The following is a 15,000-nucleotide window of genomic DNA, read 5'->3' as shown; positions in this document are numbered from 1 at the left end:
TGCGCCTGCCCGGCCGGACCTCATCAGGGTGCAATTTTACAGAAAAGTTCTACACCCCTTTCCGCTCCGACTCTTGTTACAGTCAGGCCGAGCCGCTCGTTTAGAGCCGCCGCCCTCCGCCGCGCCGCTGCACTTGGCGTCGACAACGAGTGTCGCTCATCAACCTTATCTGACTTCACAGCGCTCCCTGATTCAATTGTGCTCTGATCTGGTGAACGCTGATATCCATTTGCTGTTTGCCTCCCTCCCTCACACAACCCATCCATCCGCCCGCTCAGCTGCTGATGTCTTCATCCCCTCTGCTTGGTCCGTACCCCCAGGAAGGAGCATGGGAGGGAGGGTGTGGAGCAGCCGCGGTGAAGCGGCTTTCTGCTGCATTGTGCCCTCTGCAGAGAAAAACGAAATGGACTCGCGTGGAGTTAGTGGCCAGCTCTGGTTTCCCCCCTCCTTCTTTGCTCTCTCTCTCTCTCTCTCTCTCTCACATCCACCCGTCAGCCCGCCGGCCGGCCGGCGGCCCCCCCCCCCCTCACACTTACACGAGCTCATATTGGCAGCGTCATTGGCAAGGAGCTGAGCTGTCAATGTCAGTGGGTTCAAGACGGCGGCTCCACACAGGCTCCGCGCAGGCTTCGGTGCAAAAACCCAAGCTCCCAAGTTTGTGTTCCCTCACCGAGCGCGACTCGAACGCATTCCTCTGTGCACGGCAGGCGAGAAAGCACTGCGAAGTCCCACGTGGATTTCAGGGCGCTTTATTGGCGATACTAACCTAGGTACGTGCGGAGAATGACCTGAAACGACCAGTGAAAAGGCCTTCCATCCTCTCTTCTCTCGACGATATCACTGAAAACCAACCCACTGAAAAACAGGATCCCAGAGTAGGTATGTACGGAAAGTAAAATGAAAGGACTTACGAGGTGAAGGAAAGGTCCTTCGCCCTGAACCAGTTCTAATTGAACAGCACATAACAAGACACGTGAATAAATAGCTACTGTACAGACCGAGGAACCTGCCGATCGGAAACGCGTCAGTCGTGACATTTTGCTTCGGTTCATTGTTCCTTCGCCGTGGCTGAACTTTTGACACTTCCACCACGTTCGATTCAAGCACCTCGAAAGGGCTTTGGTCAATAAAATAAAGTAATTGTGACGGGCCGTACTGTTTAATTTTCACCGGGTCTATGTGATGGAAAATATTTGTGGTCATCTGCATATGAGTTGAACAGGCATTTAGATCTTTGTCCTTAACTTTGTGAGCTTCTGAAGAACGGGATGCGGCTAAGTGTAATGTGTGTGTGTGTGTGTGCATGTGTGTGTGTGTGCGTGTGTGTGTGTGTCTGATGAACTTCCACTTCCACTGAGATCCCTGCGGTTAGAGACGTACGCGGTGTCTCATCTTGCAAAGAGACATCAATTTAAGCCTTAAAGTGAGCACTTTCAGTAGACTGTGAATAAACCGAATAAATACATCAAAAGAAGGATCCTAAATGAATAATTTCATTGTCTATCGGATGACCCTAATTCATATACTTCAAAGGCAAAATTATACCCACTCGGTATAGTTTTTATGTCCTATTAAAAACGAAAGTTGGTCTTTGTGAACATTAACTTGGAGGACATTTTCATTTTTCTACTCTCAAACATGTAAATAAGAGGATGTTAACGTCCTTATTGAACATGTTACACGTCAAGGATCTAAGAACTAATCAAAAGCACTGATCAGTATTTTCAAGGTATATGTGTGTAAGAGCCTGGCCTAGAATGGGAAATTAAATTGTCTTTCATTGACACAAACTGACTCTGGCCTGGACATGTTCTTGTTGTGAATAGTTGTATGCGACACCTGTATGTTGTATGCGTTGTCCTGTATGCGACACATGCAATGTGTGTGGCATTGGACTTACGGTGATTTCAGATTGAAATAAAAATACACGTAGTTGTCTTTATTAGTTGAAATAGTGCCACCAAGTGAAATGCGCAAGGTTTTTCTAAGAACTTTAAACGCAGCTTAATTGCCTTTATACTTGATCACACAGCTTCCATCTAACACTGCCCTGTTCTCAACTGGCAGCTTTACTTTTGCTGGGAAAATCAACTTAACCGTGGGAGCGTTCCTTTATGAAAGATGTTTTCTCGCCGGATCGCTGAGCACCAAAACCGAACTGTCGCTCGGGGATTTACCGCCCGGGCAGGAAACGCTTCCGAACTCACCTCCGTGGCTGGAGGCGAGGACACCTGTTCAGGTTTGGCTGTTTATGTGATGCATCCCTTCTGGGACTCGACAAGAATTCCACTCAAAGTGGCAAATTTAGTTTCCTCCAACATCCCTGGTCTTCGCTCTGAGACAGTGGCTTACTTTTCTCGAAAGTATGACTTCTTCTGACCCATTCAATTGTTTTTTGTTGTTGTTCTTGGTCGCTTGGGTGTGCTGTTTCTTTGCACTTTATGAATGTTTATCCTTATCATGTAGCCACGCTTCATGACCACATTCGACACGGCGGCCTTTCACTTCCTGTGCTTGCCTGGGGAGGCGGACCCCGCCACCAACAATGGAAACAGCATATGAAGCAGCACATATATAATGCAAATATATTGAATGGCTGTTCCTTACGAAGTGCAAACTACAGTCAACAAAGTATCAAATAGGGGGAGGATATTCCTACGGAACACCACTTTAATTGTGATTTTTATTCATTTAGATAGATGTGCGTTTGTGAATTTGTCTATATTGAGCTGCAGATCGTCCCAAGCAGGACTTCACTGATTTAGCCCCCCTGACTCAGGACATTGATGATGTCTTCCGCCTGCAGATCAAATCAGAGTCCCGTGTCGGGGCTAAGAGTTTACCTTGAATATCAGTTTTTGATATCATATTTGCAGGACTCTGACAGAACTACTGGTGGTATGCAATAAATATATTTTAAGAAATCGCATAATAACGCCGAGTACCTCATCCTTAAAATAAACAATAGACTCATTCATGCAAAATCACTCACCATAATAGAGTAAACTAATGCAACGATGCTGATGGGCCAGACGGGGCAGAAGCAGGAGAATATGACCAGGATAAGGTAGTCCTTGGGCGCGGGGGTCTTCTGCACCGCGGCGTTCCCCGTGGAGGAGGTCCGGCTCAGGCTCACCCGGGACGGTGACTGGGGCGCGGGGGCCAGGTGCCCTGCGGAGCCGCTCCTCAGGGGCCCGCCGTGGCCGTTCTGCTCGGCCTCCAGGCTCTTCAGGTCGCCGTCCATGTTGACGGTGAACGAGGTGGACATCTTCAAGGTCCCGGTGCCGCCGGGCTCCGTGGTCACAGCCAGAAGTTTCTCCGTCTCCTGGAAGTCCGCGGGCTGAGCGCCGCCTGCCCCCGCGCCCAAGTTGGACTTCTCAAAGTGCGCATCTGTGTTGATGGCCATGGTGGAGTTGAGAAGACTCAATGTGGAGGGAAAAAAACAAAACCCCGAGGAATGAGGATCGCCTAATTCATTGATCACTTGGAGAAAAGAAAAAGAAAACAATAAGATCTCTTGAAATCTCAGGCGATGTTGGTCGATGTTGGTCGCAAAAATGTAGTAAACAAACAAGATTTCAGTGCAGGCATCATGCTTCCACGCTGAGAAGGTTCCTCCTGGACTGCAGGTCTGCAGCTTCCTCCCTCACGGACTCTCCATCCAGACACACAGTTCTCTCAGAGGAGCTCTGGTCTGCCTCTCCCTCCGTCATGCACCATTCTCACCACCTCTCTCTCGCTCTCTCTCTCTCTCTCTCTCTCTCTCTCTCTCCCTCTCTCTCTCCCTCTCTCTCTCCCTCTCTCTCTGCAGACGAGATGCTCTCCAGGCGACCACAGGGGAAGAGGAAAAGAGGAGAACGTGCCTCCTCCACAGTGCGTTCACCACAGTGTCGGTATCAGCTCTGGAGGCTTGATGCTCCGCGCTGCAGTAACACCGCTGGGCTCCACCCTCCCTCTCTAGACCCCCACCCCTCCTCCCCACCCCTCCTCCTCCCTCTCTAAACCCCCACCCCTCATCCCCATCCCTCCTCCTCCCTCTCCATACCTCCCCCATCTCCTCCTCCCCACCCCTCCTCCTCCCTCTCTCAACCCCCACCCCTCATCCCCATCCCTCCTCCTCCTCCTCCTCCCTCTCTATACCTCTCCCATCTCCTCCTCTCCACCCCTCCTCCTCCCTCTCTAGATCTCCCACCCCTCCTCCTCCCTCTCTAGACCTCCCCCATCTTCTCCTCCCCGCCCGTCCTCCTCCCTCTCTAGACCTCCCCCATCCCGCCTTCTTTACATGACTAGACCTCCCTCACCCCCCCTCCTCATTACTAGACCTCCTCCATCCTTCCTCCATCCCTCCCCCTACCTTCTCTAGGCCTCCTCCACCCCTCATCCCATCACTCGCTCTCCTCCACCCTTTACCTCCCCATCAATAGATCTCCTCCATCCTTCCTCCACCCTTCCCTCTCCCATCACTAGACCTCCTCCCTTCCTCCTCCCCATTGCCAGACCTCCCCATCTCCTCTCCTCTTCATCAATAGATCTCCTCCATCTTTCCTCCAGCCCTCCTCCTCCCCATCCCGAGACCTCCCCATCCCTCATGCTCCCCATCACTATAGACCTCCCCACCCCCCCTCCTCCTTTCCTCCTCCCCATCACTACACCTCCCCCATCCCTCCACCTGCCCATCAGTAGACCTCCTCCGTCCTTCCTGCATGCCTCCTTATCCCCATCACTGGACCTCCTGCACCCCTCCTCCCCATCACCAGAGATCCTCCACCCCTCTTCCTCCCCATCATTGGATCTCCTTCTCATCACTAGACCTCCCCCACACCTCCTCCTCCCTTGACCCTCCCCATCAATAGACCCCCCCATCCATCCACCTCCACATCAGTAGACCTCCTCCATACTTCCTCCATCGCTCCTCCTCCCCCCCAATCATTATATCTCCTACTCCTCATCACAAGACCTACTCAACCTCCCCCTCCCTCCCTTTCTTCTCTTCTCAGCATCAGCACCACTGGGCTGCGGAATGGAGACAGGGGCAGATTGCTATACTAATCAGAATCTCTGTGGCCCGTGTTGAGCTCTTGTGGTTTCATCTTAATAATATACATTGAAAAAAATATCGGAAAATATTTTAGGTAAATAAACGTGCTTATTTATATATAATAGGCCTGTATGTAAATGTGCACGCCTCGACAAGGGTCACCCTGGCGTCGCTTTTGGTAGAACGTTAGGTACCAGTGCCCAGCACAGTCTAGTAGAGCATCATTAGGTGTGGTTAAAATAATGTACCGGAAATCTAGTCCATTAATGGCCGGGGTCCATTAAATGAATCATGGCTTTGCCTTTAATCCACTTTTGTTGATTTCCCCCAATCATTATATTGGCGCATTAGCTGACTCATTCTCTCAACACTCTTGGGACAATGGTTAAGTAGCCACAGAAGCTATGAAATGGGAATTCCCTGAATGAAATAGAGCTTTTGGTGTATAAAGAGATAGTGGAGCTACAGATGGAGCAACAAGACACCAGACACTTGTAACAGGGGCTGCGGACTATTACTAACTACAAGAGCAACCCCCAGACTCTCCCTAGCCAACAAACTTTTTTTATGCACGGTTTGAGGCCGGTTACACCGCCTGGGGATGAGCGCAAACTCTCAGTGTCTGAACATGACATCAGGAGGGCTCTGATGCGTGTGAACAACAGGAAAGCTTCGGGCCCAGATTGGCATATCTGGGCGAGTACTGAAGACCTGTGCCAACCAGCTAGCCCCGGTGCTCACTAGAATATTCAAAGCCCCCCTGGCCGAGTCGGTGGTCTCGTCCCGCTTCAAGAGTTCCACCATCATCCTTGTGCCGAAGAACACCTCTCCATCCTGCTTGAATGACTACCGTCCGGTGGCCCTCACCTCACCGGTCATGAAGTGCTTTGAGACGCTGGTTAAGGATTACATCTGCGCCTCCCTCCCCCACACCATTGACCCGCTGCAGTTCGGCTTTCAACACCATAGTCCCCACCAGACTGGCTGTCAAGCTGTGTGCCTGGATCCTGGACTTCATCTCAGCCCGGCCCCAGGTGGTTAGGGTGGGGAGGCACATGTCCAGCTCCCTCACCCTGAACACAGGATCCCCCCCAGGGCTGCATCCTCAGCCCCCTACTGTACTCCCTGCACACACATGACTGTGTGGCCAGGTCCAGCTCCAACACCATCATCAAGTTTACTGACAACACCGTGTTGGGCCTGATCACCGACGACGACGAGAAAGCCTACCGCGAGGAGGAGGCTGTTGTCCTGACAACAGTGTTACAGGTCAGCCACGTCCTGAATGTCAGCAAAACTAAGGAGCTGATTGTGGACTTTATGAGAGGATTACAACTGAGGGTGCCCCCAACAACGGACTGTTCCAGCTGCTGCGGTCGGGCAAGCGCCTCCACAGTCATACAGTGAGGATGGAGGGGCCTCACTGAGACACACATAGACCCCACATGCCTTACTGTACTGTATGTAGCATACTGTACTGCATACTGTATCACTGTACTGGGTTACTGCATACTGTGCTGTATTGCTCTGCCGTGCTGTAAATCTCCTCACACACTACCTCACTTTATTCACATGCCACTATAATGCACATATCTGTATATACCATCATAGTCTATTCTTTTTATTTCTATTTTGTATTCCTACTTTGTATATTACCCTTTTTTTTATTCCTATTTTATTGTATTTACTAGCTGAATTGCGTTTTAGGACTCATTAGTTTAGATAGATGATTAGTTGGTTATTGTGCATAATCTCTGGGTGCATTGCAATGTCATTTCACTACAAATATGTATGCTTGTATTTATATGTATGTGACAAATAAACATCTTGAATCTTGAATCTTGAATCTAAATGTTGCGTGCCATCTATGTATGGTGCTTCCCCTTTCCCTTTTTTGATTTTTAAGGTTATTTTTCCACTTTGTCATGGACTTTCCCCATCCCACTTTTTCACATCGTAAAAAAAACCTGACCCTAAAGAGATGAAGAAAAAGGATACTTATCTCCTACCATGAGGAGGAGTGTCTGACAAGTATTGTTGTGGATATACAATTGTTTTTATACAGTGTGTGGATATGCAGTAGTGTTTTCATCAGGATAAAAAATAAACTCATAATGCAACAGGTGGAAAATTGATGTTTGTTTCAGTCTGTCGCTCACTCACTCACTCACTCACTCACTCACTCACTCACTCACTCACTCACTCACTCACTCACTCAGACTTGATTCAAGTTTGTCCCAAGTTGATGCAATGCATTTGCAATGGACCGATCGCCCTCTGGTGGAAGAACCTCGTACCTACAAGACAAGGAAAGAAAGCCTGATGTTTTGTAATATTTTATTGATTGACTTGACTTGTCACCAGAGAGAAATTCTTGGTTTTACATGTTGGTAAAGAATTTAAACTCATAGCAATGCCAGGGGAAAATATTCCTATGGCATTTCACCACTCCCTTCTTTGAATTCTCTCCATATCATGATGGAGCCCTATCTGGGGCCTGGGCATATAATTCACCCTCAGACTTTGAGTCTCTACTTGAACATTCCCTTGTACTTGTGTCTGTCCTCCTGGTTTTTCTCCTCCATGCGCATGTCGAGCACGGCCAGGTCCTTCTTGATGACCTTCTTCATGTCGGGGTCCAGGTCCAGCACACGGCTGAAGTCCTGGCGAGCTTCTTCCTCGTTCCACACCTCCACGTGGGCCTTGCCTCGCAGGTAGAAGGCCTTCATTGTACCTGGGGTCATAAACAATAATGACAACCTTTCAGTCTTATAGGAATTATATGAGTTTATCCCTCGTCAAATGACAAATAGATCAATTCCGACAGATAGGGTTACTTTATCAGTAGGGTTTTTATCTGACGTTTAAAACAAACCCACTTTCTTTTGCTCAGTGAGGCAGTTGTCACAAGATGAGAAACTGGGGCATGTGCGCGTTAAAATTTCATGATACGGAGCTGCAGTATCGGTGTATCTGTAGGCATCTGATGCATATATTTAATATTTAAAAGAAGCACACACTGACACAAAGATTTTGAGTAAATGCATATTTAAGCATATTTATTTTTTAAGGCTTTGTAAACAGAAATGATGACAACGTGGGATGAGGCTTGCATTCACGATTATTTACTTTAATGCATATAAAGTTACTATGCTGTTTATTATTATTTTTCATGATTATTACCTGGATGCTGGTTGATGATGTCGGTGGTGTGCTCAATGACCTCGTAGAACTCATCCATTCGCAGCAGACACTGGCAGTAGTTCAGCGTCAGGGTGTTGCCCATCTTCTCCAGCTTCAGCCAGGGAACCTCCCACGATTTCTCCTGAATGCAAAGACACGGCGTGCGTCAGCCGAGCTCCGTTCATGCGCCTGACATCCTGTCAAAAACTGCTCCGAAAGGTCCCCCCTTTATTTGATTTCCGTTTTTTTTGTTTTTCAAATGCCTCATCGGTTGTGTTGTCTGAAAGGTCTTCATAGGGCTGCGAAGAAAGGCAAATATATCTTACGGGATGTTAGATATTTACTGTCGCTCGGTCTCCTCTCAGACGTGACAGTGCGTTGAGTCCGATTTGACTCGGTCTCGGAAAGTGTTGACTCTCGCTATTATTTCAAGATCGGTTGAGACCAGAAGTACAATTCATTCTCACAATTTTTATACTCATCAGTCTCCTAATTGAGTCGGACTCAAAAAAGCTTTGTGTCTAGGAATTGACTCGGTCTTGCCCCCAAAAAGACTCCCGGCACCGGGAGACATAGCTCAGTCAGATGGCCAATAAAGTTATAACATTGTGAAACCTCCACTGAGAGGGCCTTTGAAAAGCTGGAAGAGAGAAAGCAATTAATAATTCAAAAAACATGACAGCATCGACTTGTTTCATAGACTTTATAGAACCATATGAAAGTGGAGGAAACTAGAAAAAATATGGGTCCTTAAATACAAATGGGTGACGCAAACTTTCGGTCTCGATGCTTTCGGTGCTCGCCTTGGACTGGACGTTCTTGATGCAGACGATGGCCTCCTTGTACTTCTGCGTGGCGTCCTCGTAGCGTCCCAGCTTGAACAGCTTGTTGCCCTGGCCGTGCAGCAGCGGCACGGCCTTCAGACGCTCCTCGTCGTTCAGAGCCCAAGACTCCCTGTTGTACTCATTGGGCTGCTCGACCTATCGCACACACACACACACACACACACAGCAGTGAGTGAGTGTGCACGTTAACGTGTTCATGCGTACACGGGTTGAAGAAGGATCTCAATGACTGTGCTTTGTCTGTCACCTTTAACAGCTCAATGACGAAGTAGAGCGGCTGCGGTTCCTTCATCAGCTCGTCCAGGTCCTCGTAGCCCAAGCTGTGGTAGGCGAACATGTTGGCCATGCCGCACGTGTGGATGTGCCAGTCGACGGGGTCCTTGCCCTCCGCGATGCGTCTCATGCTCTTGGACACAAGTGGATAAAGGCCTGTGTGCTGGAAGGTGGAGCGCGTATGATGAGGATACTATTTTGCCTGCATTATTATAAACATTATATTCATATTATACTTTATTTGTCCTGTACAGTATATCCATCTATATTTATATTTTCATCAGTAAGTTAAAATGTTTTTTCATTTCAGCATGGCTGCTTTACTCCTATGCCATGGCCAGCCCAATATGCAGTAGAACCACTAAGCCACTAAGAGCGGTGAATGGACGCCGTAAACCTGATCACATCTAATCTGAGTGGCGCTGTCTCCACGTTGCTGAGTCAACAGGTATGACAAGGGTTGGATGAAGAGATTAATGAGACACACACACACACACACACACACGCACGCAAGCACGCACACCGCATCGTGTGCACCCAGACACAAAACAGCAACTATGCACAATCAAACATAGACAATATACCACACATACACACAGGCCTAAAAGGATAAGATGGTGCATCACAGACACACACACACACACACACACACACACACACACACACACACACACACACACACACACACACACACACACAGACACACACACACACACACACACACACACACACACACACACACACACACACACACACACACACACACACACAAAAGCTACAAAGCCGAACAGTTCCCCCTACAGGGAGAAAAAAGCATTGCAATCCAAAACAACAGGCAGAATATAGAAATTAGTTTTCACGTTTTTTTTTAACATTTTCTAACAAGCATTAACCTAGATACTTTTTCTAAACTCTTAACACAGCCTCACACCTATCAAACATCAAAATGCAGCCAGAAAACCCTGCAAAAATCTACACCTTTCGCCAAGACATGCTTCTCCTCTTTGCAAATAGAATAGCAACACAAATGAAAGAAGAAACAGTCTTTATTCGTCACGCAACACACCACACTACAACACATGCTTGCACACACACACACACACATGCACATGCTTTTTGATGGTGGCCGGTGAAATGGTTCCTCTGCTTTTGACCCATCCTGGCTTGTCCTTCCTCCGGGGGCACAGCCAGGAGCAGTGGGCCGCATACGTGGACGCGCCCGGGGACCAGGTGATAAATGTCCATTGCTGGTCAGACAATGATGGGTGCATGTTTTTGGTGGGGGTCCTTACTGACATGAGGTGGAGGAAACCCCATGTATGTATATTGGATGTAATATTGGGGTGATAGCAAGGGGCTCCAATATTGTTCTTTCTTGTCGCCAGGGAGAGCCATGGATGCAAATAACTTCAATCTTCAATCGAAAAATATTTATCTCCTTCTATTTAGAGAGATATGTTTCCCGGTGTATAAGGCCTACGTTAAGGCATGCACAGTATAAGAGTCAGGCATTGCCATTCAGGACAAGAAGGGCAACAAACTAGATCCTCCAAAAGCGTCAAGGTGACCCGTCAAGACATCCGGCGGTGAGACCCTTTGTGAGTCACGCATTCATGAACGTCATGCGGGGGTGAATGTAAATAATAAATTAGAATTTTCAAAGCCCCAGTATTGTCTTGAAATTCAAGTGCACGGAGCACAGCACAAGTACAGTACATGCAGTCCGGAAAAAACCCCAAGATTCTTTGCACACCTACGGTAGGAAGAGGGACAGGTGCGCAGTAGAAGTAAACTAAAAAGAAGGGACTTCTGGAAATGTTGCTTCATTCAATAAACATATTTACCTGTAATTGCAAGTTCAGACAGTGTGCGGGAATCTCTTCTCTTTTAGTTGTTGCAGGATTAGAGGCTTTATACTATAGTTGAGGGTTTGAACATTGGGTTTTCAATTCTGGCATGCTGTGTGCAAGCATTTGCAAATAAGACAAGAATGATCCATCATTTAGGTACTGGGGGAGCTTGTATGTAATCAAGCGAGTTAATTGACTGCATATTCTGTGGAAGCAACAACAATCGAGCTCATGGTACGGTCCACAACAGACAGCTCACTGTTCAGATGTTGTGCTAATTGTGTTTCCAGTTCTGAAAATGTGAATACGGATCGGACAAAAGATTGTGAGGAACTGTAATCGTCTATAGACGTGTTGATGTCATAAGGGCGATGCTGCTGGCATAATGTGGGATCCATCAACACCTTTGTGAATTTGTGCTCCGGTAAAACCGATGAAACCGTGCTGAGGTTTGCAGAACTGGACCAGTCAGCAATTAACGCAGCACAAAGTCTAATTGTGCGTTTTTTACTAATTAATGTCTAAAATGAGGACTGTTGGGAATGTGAGTTCTGTGCTGCCTGCTTGTATCACAGGTGTGTGTGTGTGTGTGTGTGTGTGTGTGTCCTATGGCCTGAAACGTATTAACTTCATCATATTATTTCCTTAATTTCCAAGGCCCCAAACCCTCAAAGCCCCATTACTACTACCTCAGAGCAGTAATGGGGCTGTGAGGAAGCTTAAGGCTGTTGCTCAAGGATATGTCTGCCGCCATGTCTGCGATGGAGACAAAGCCTCCAGCCTCCAGCCTACGAACAAAACCTTCTCCTGGGCCATCATTCATTCATTCCGCGTTTTGCTGAAATAGTTTTGCATTTTGTTGAAATATTTTCCTCATGTTGTTCAGTTTGATGTTTTCGCGTCCCCAAAGCAGACATTTCACGATGCTGTTTCACCCGTTTCACCGCCCGCTCACCGTGGTGTCGCACCAGAACTCTGCCACCTCGCTGATCCTCATGGAGCACAGCAGCGTCTCCCAGATCTCCAGCTTGAACATGTTGCCGATCACGATCTCCATCGGCGTTCCGACCGCCTTGCTGTCGTCCACCAGCGTGCGCTCGTCGTTGCTCAGCTGGGTGCGGAAGTGGAACGTCACCTGAGCGGGAGGAGAGATGAGGAGGGATTCACGTTTTCTCAAAATATACTGTTCTGAGGGGGCCGAAAAAGAGCAAGTGGGCTTTTTGGAGTCACACTAAAAAAATAAAAATAATACGGCTCTTACGTAACTACTCAGCGGGAGACTTCAGACATCCTCAAGACCAAGTGATGTCATCAAACAAGTACAATGAAGACCCTGAATTGATCGATTGTTTTATTAAAAAATAAAATTTGAATCCTAAGAGCTGTGTACCACAAGTGTGAAATAGAAAACGATGCAAGTTGCACAAGAAAATCAATATATTTTGCAGGTGCAAGAGTCAAATCAGAAGTTATTTGCGACAAAAATAGCCTCAGTGGTTGGCACGCAGGATGGGATTTATGAAAGTATGAACAAAGCAACTAATTGGGGAGGGATAGGGTACCTGGGCTACCCCCTCCACCTAAAACAAAACAAAATTCCCAAACCACGTTTTTTTTTCATCAGGGTGGAGGTGTAGAAATGCTGGGTAGCCATTTAACTGTGGTGTATTAAACATTCTGGGTGGTTCGGGCGGGGTGTCGGTCTGTCGGCTCCAGGCCTGGCTCCGGGCCTGCGGTCTGCGCCTGGCGCCCGCGGCCTGGGCTTCTGTGCCTGCGGCTGCGTCTTGTGGCTGCACTTGGGGGTGGGTTGTATGTGTTCGCCCCTGGGGTGCGGGGCCTCCTCGTGCTCCCTGGGACTGAGTCATGCTCCTCGGGGCCAGACGTGGGGGTTGCTCCGAAGACCCCCGCGGGCCCCCAGAGAAGCTGGAGGCCCGCGGGGGTCTTCGGTGGCTGCAGGGCAGGGTGCTTGGGGCTTTCCTGCGGCTGCAGCGTGTCTACGCAGCTGCGGAGCTTGGAAGGGGGGCTCCGGGGGCCCTTTCCGTTGCTTGGAGGCGCCATGACATAATACCAACCTTATACACCAGAACCAATTGGGATAAATCCTGTACACTCAGCAGTGGACACCTTATACACACACACACACACACACACACACACACACACACACACACACACACACACACACACACACACACATGCAGGCGGTCCCATCACACACACACACACACACACACACACACACACACACACACACACACACACACACACCACCACCACACCTGTTTCGCGTGCACCCCAGCATCCTCCTGGTTGCATCCCTCTCCTTTCCTCCCTCATTTACTGTCATAACTATGACAGGAAGAGGCCACGTGACTTAACTCTGTTTTTCAATGCATGTTGTCGTCCAATGTTTATGTTTTTGTGTAAATGTTGTTTGGTTTTATGTTTATTTGTCTCACCCGTGGTGAATCTCCCCCTCTTGGAGAAGTGATCAGTTGTTTATAGACCCAAACATGATAAATAGTTCTCCAAAGAGGGGGGTTGGTGGTGGTTCTCTATAACCAATAAAAAAAACTGTGCTCTTGTCATCCTGCAGGTCGTCCACAGGACAGAGTTATTGCAGCAGTTCTTGATGATTAAAGAATTAATAAAGAGTTGCATTGCAGGTTGAGAACTTGAACTCCAAATACAAATACTGACACCAGAGATATGTGTGTAAACCTGACTAAAAACATTAACATCCAACATATGAAATGTTCTCGCAGTTTAAAGTATGGCTGGAGATGGTCTTTTGATGTTATTCTTATTTAGATTCCCTTTGGGGCCTTTTCACTGACCGACCAGCTCTGTCACAGCTTTTGTCTGTAATGGTTCGAAGTGAAAAATGAACCTCTAGTCCGCTTGTATTTGCACGACACCGGCGGTGAGTGTGAGAAGCAGAGTGTGGAGGCCGACGGTACCTTCGCCCCGGTGATGAAGCGCGGGATGTCTCCCGTTCCTCCGTGGAGGATGCTTTTCTTGATTCCCTCCACCCCCAGCATCATGGTCTCCTCCACGTCCGACATCCTGTTCCCCACCTGTTTCCACTGCGGAAGGTAAGTTCTGTAGAGTAATGTGACGGGTGCCAGGGCGCTGTGGAGGAGCAGGGGGGGAGGCGGATTAGCTCGGGTACGGATAATGAGATTAGGATCGGGGAGCTTCTCTCCTCCTCCTTGTCTGTTTCACCATCCCACGGTCGCCTTTTGTATCGGCGCCCGTCAGCACTTTTTCTGATGACTATCAGCCCCCCTCCCTCCGGAAGCATCCAGAGAGGAAGTGGCGGAAGGAGAAAGAAACGAAGAAATGTGCAAAGTCTCTCTTTGGGGGACAACAGTTATTGGATTTTTTTTTTAAGCACTCCCTGTACATTTCTATAACCCAGGGATGTCCACATGTCATTAAATGTCCCACAAAATGTGTGTGTGTGTGTGTGTGTGTGTGTGTGTGTGTGTGTGCGTGTGTGTGTGTAGGCCATAGCAGGGGTCTCAAACTGAAATTATTATTTAAAGTTAATTGCCTCGTAATATGTGATGTGTGTGTAAAAATCATAGAAAATCATCATAGAAAATCTTTGTTGTATTCTGTCTTACATTCTGAAAACATTTGAGTCAGATTGCTTGGGTTTTAAAATGGATTTGCGGGCTAGATTTAACAAATCTATCAAAACATACTGTATACTGGGCCCAATTAACATATACTGTCGTAAACATATAACGTAGAGTAAACATACTGTATAGTGGGCCACATTAAATTGTCTCGCAGGCTGCATGTG

The 15,000-nt window shown here is 47.9% G+C and overlaps 2 protein-coding genes across 6 annotated transcripts in view; both read right to left on the bottom strand.

Moving 5' to 3' along the window:
- Positions 1-3,406, bottom strand: part of trarg1a (trafficking regulator of GLUT4 (SLC2A4) 1a) — a gene marked incomplete at both ends in the record, with an annotated part of 15,142 nt that extends 11,736 nt beyond the window's left edge. Inside the window, one exon of the mRNA XM_080006620.1 lies at positions 2,993-3,406. Coding sequence (XP_079862746.1) covers positions 2,993-3,406 — 414 coding nt within the window. The remainder of the gene's footprint in view (positions 1-2,992) is intronic.
- Positions 3,407-7,388: 3,982 nt separating this feature from the next.
- Positions 7,389-15,000, bottom strand: part of aipl1 (aryl hydrocarbon receptor interacting protein-like 1) — a 41,442-nt gene continuing 33,830 nt past the window's right edge. For all 5 annotated transcript variants that reach the window (XM_080006523.1, XM_080006526.1, XM_080006524.1 and 2 more), the window contains 6 exons: positions 14,150-14,321; positions 12,145-12,324; positions 9,314-9,502; positions 9,025-9,201; positions 8,222-8,363; positions 7,389-7,772 (listed from right to left, as the gene is read on the bottom strand). In XM_080006523.1, coding sequence (XP_079862649.1) covers positions 7,570-7,772; positions 8,222-8,363; positions 9,025-9,201; positions 9,314-9,502; positions 12,145-12,324; positions 14,150-14,321 — 1,063 coding nt within the window. In that variant the 3' untranslated portion in view covers positions 7,389-7,569. The remainder of the gene's footprint in view (positions 7,773-8,221; positions 8,364-9,024; positions 9,202-9,313; positions 9,503-12,144; positions 12,325-14,149; positions 14,322-15,000) is intronic.

Source organism: Zeus faber (assembly GCF_960531495.2).
Source record: "Zeus faber genome assembly, chromosome: 9".
NCBI classification, from domain to species: Eukaryota; Metazoa; Chordata; class Actinopteri; order Zeiformes; family Zeidae; genus Zeus; species Zeus faber.
Note: the sequence above shows the minus strand (reverse complement) of the source record. Positions and strands in the feature narration are given on the sequence as shown.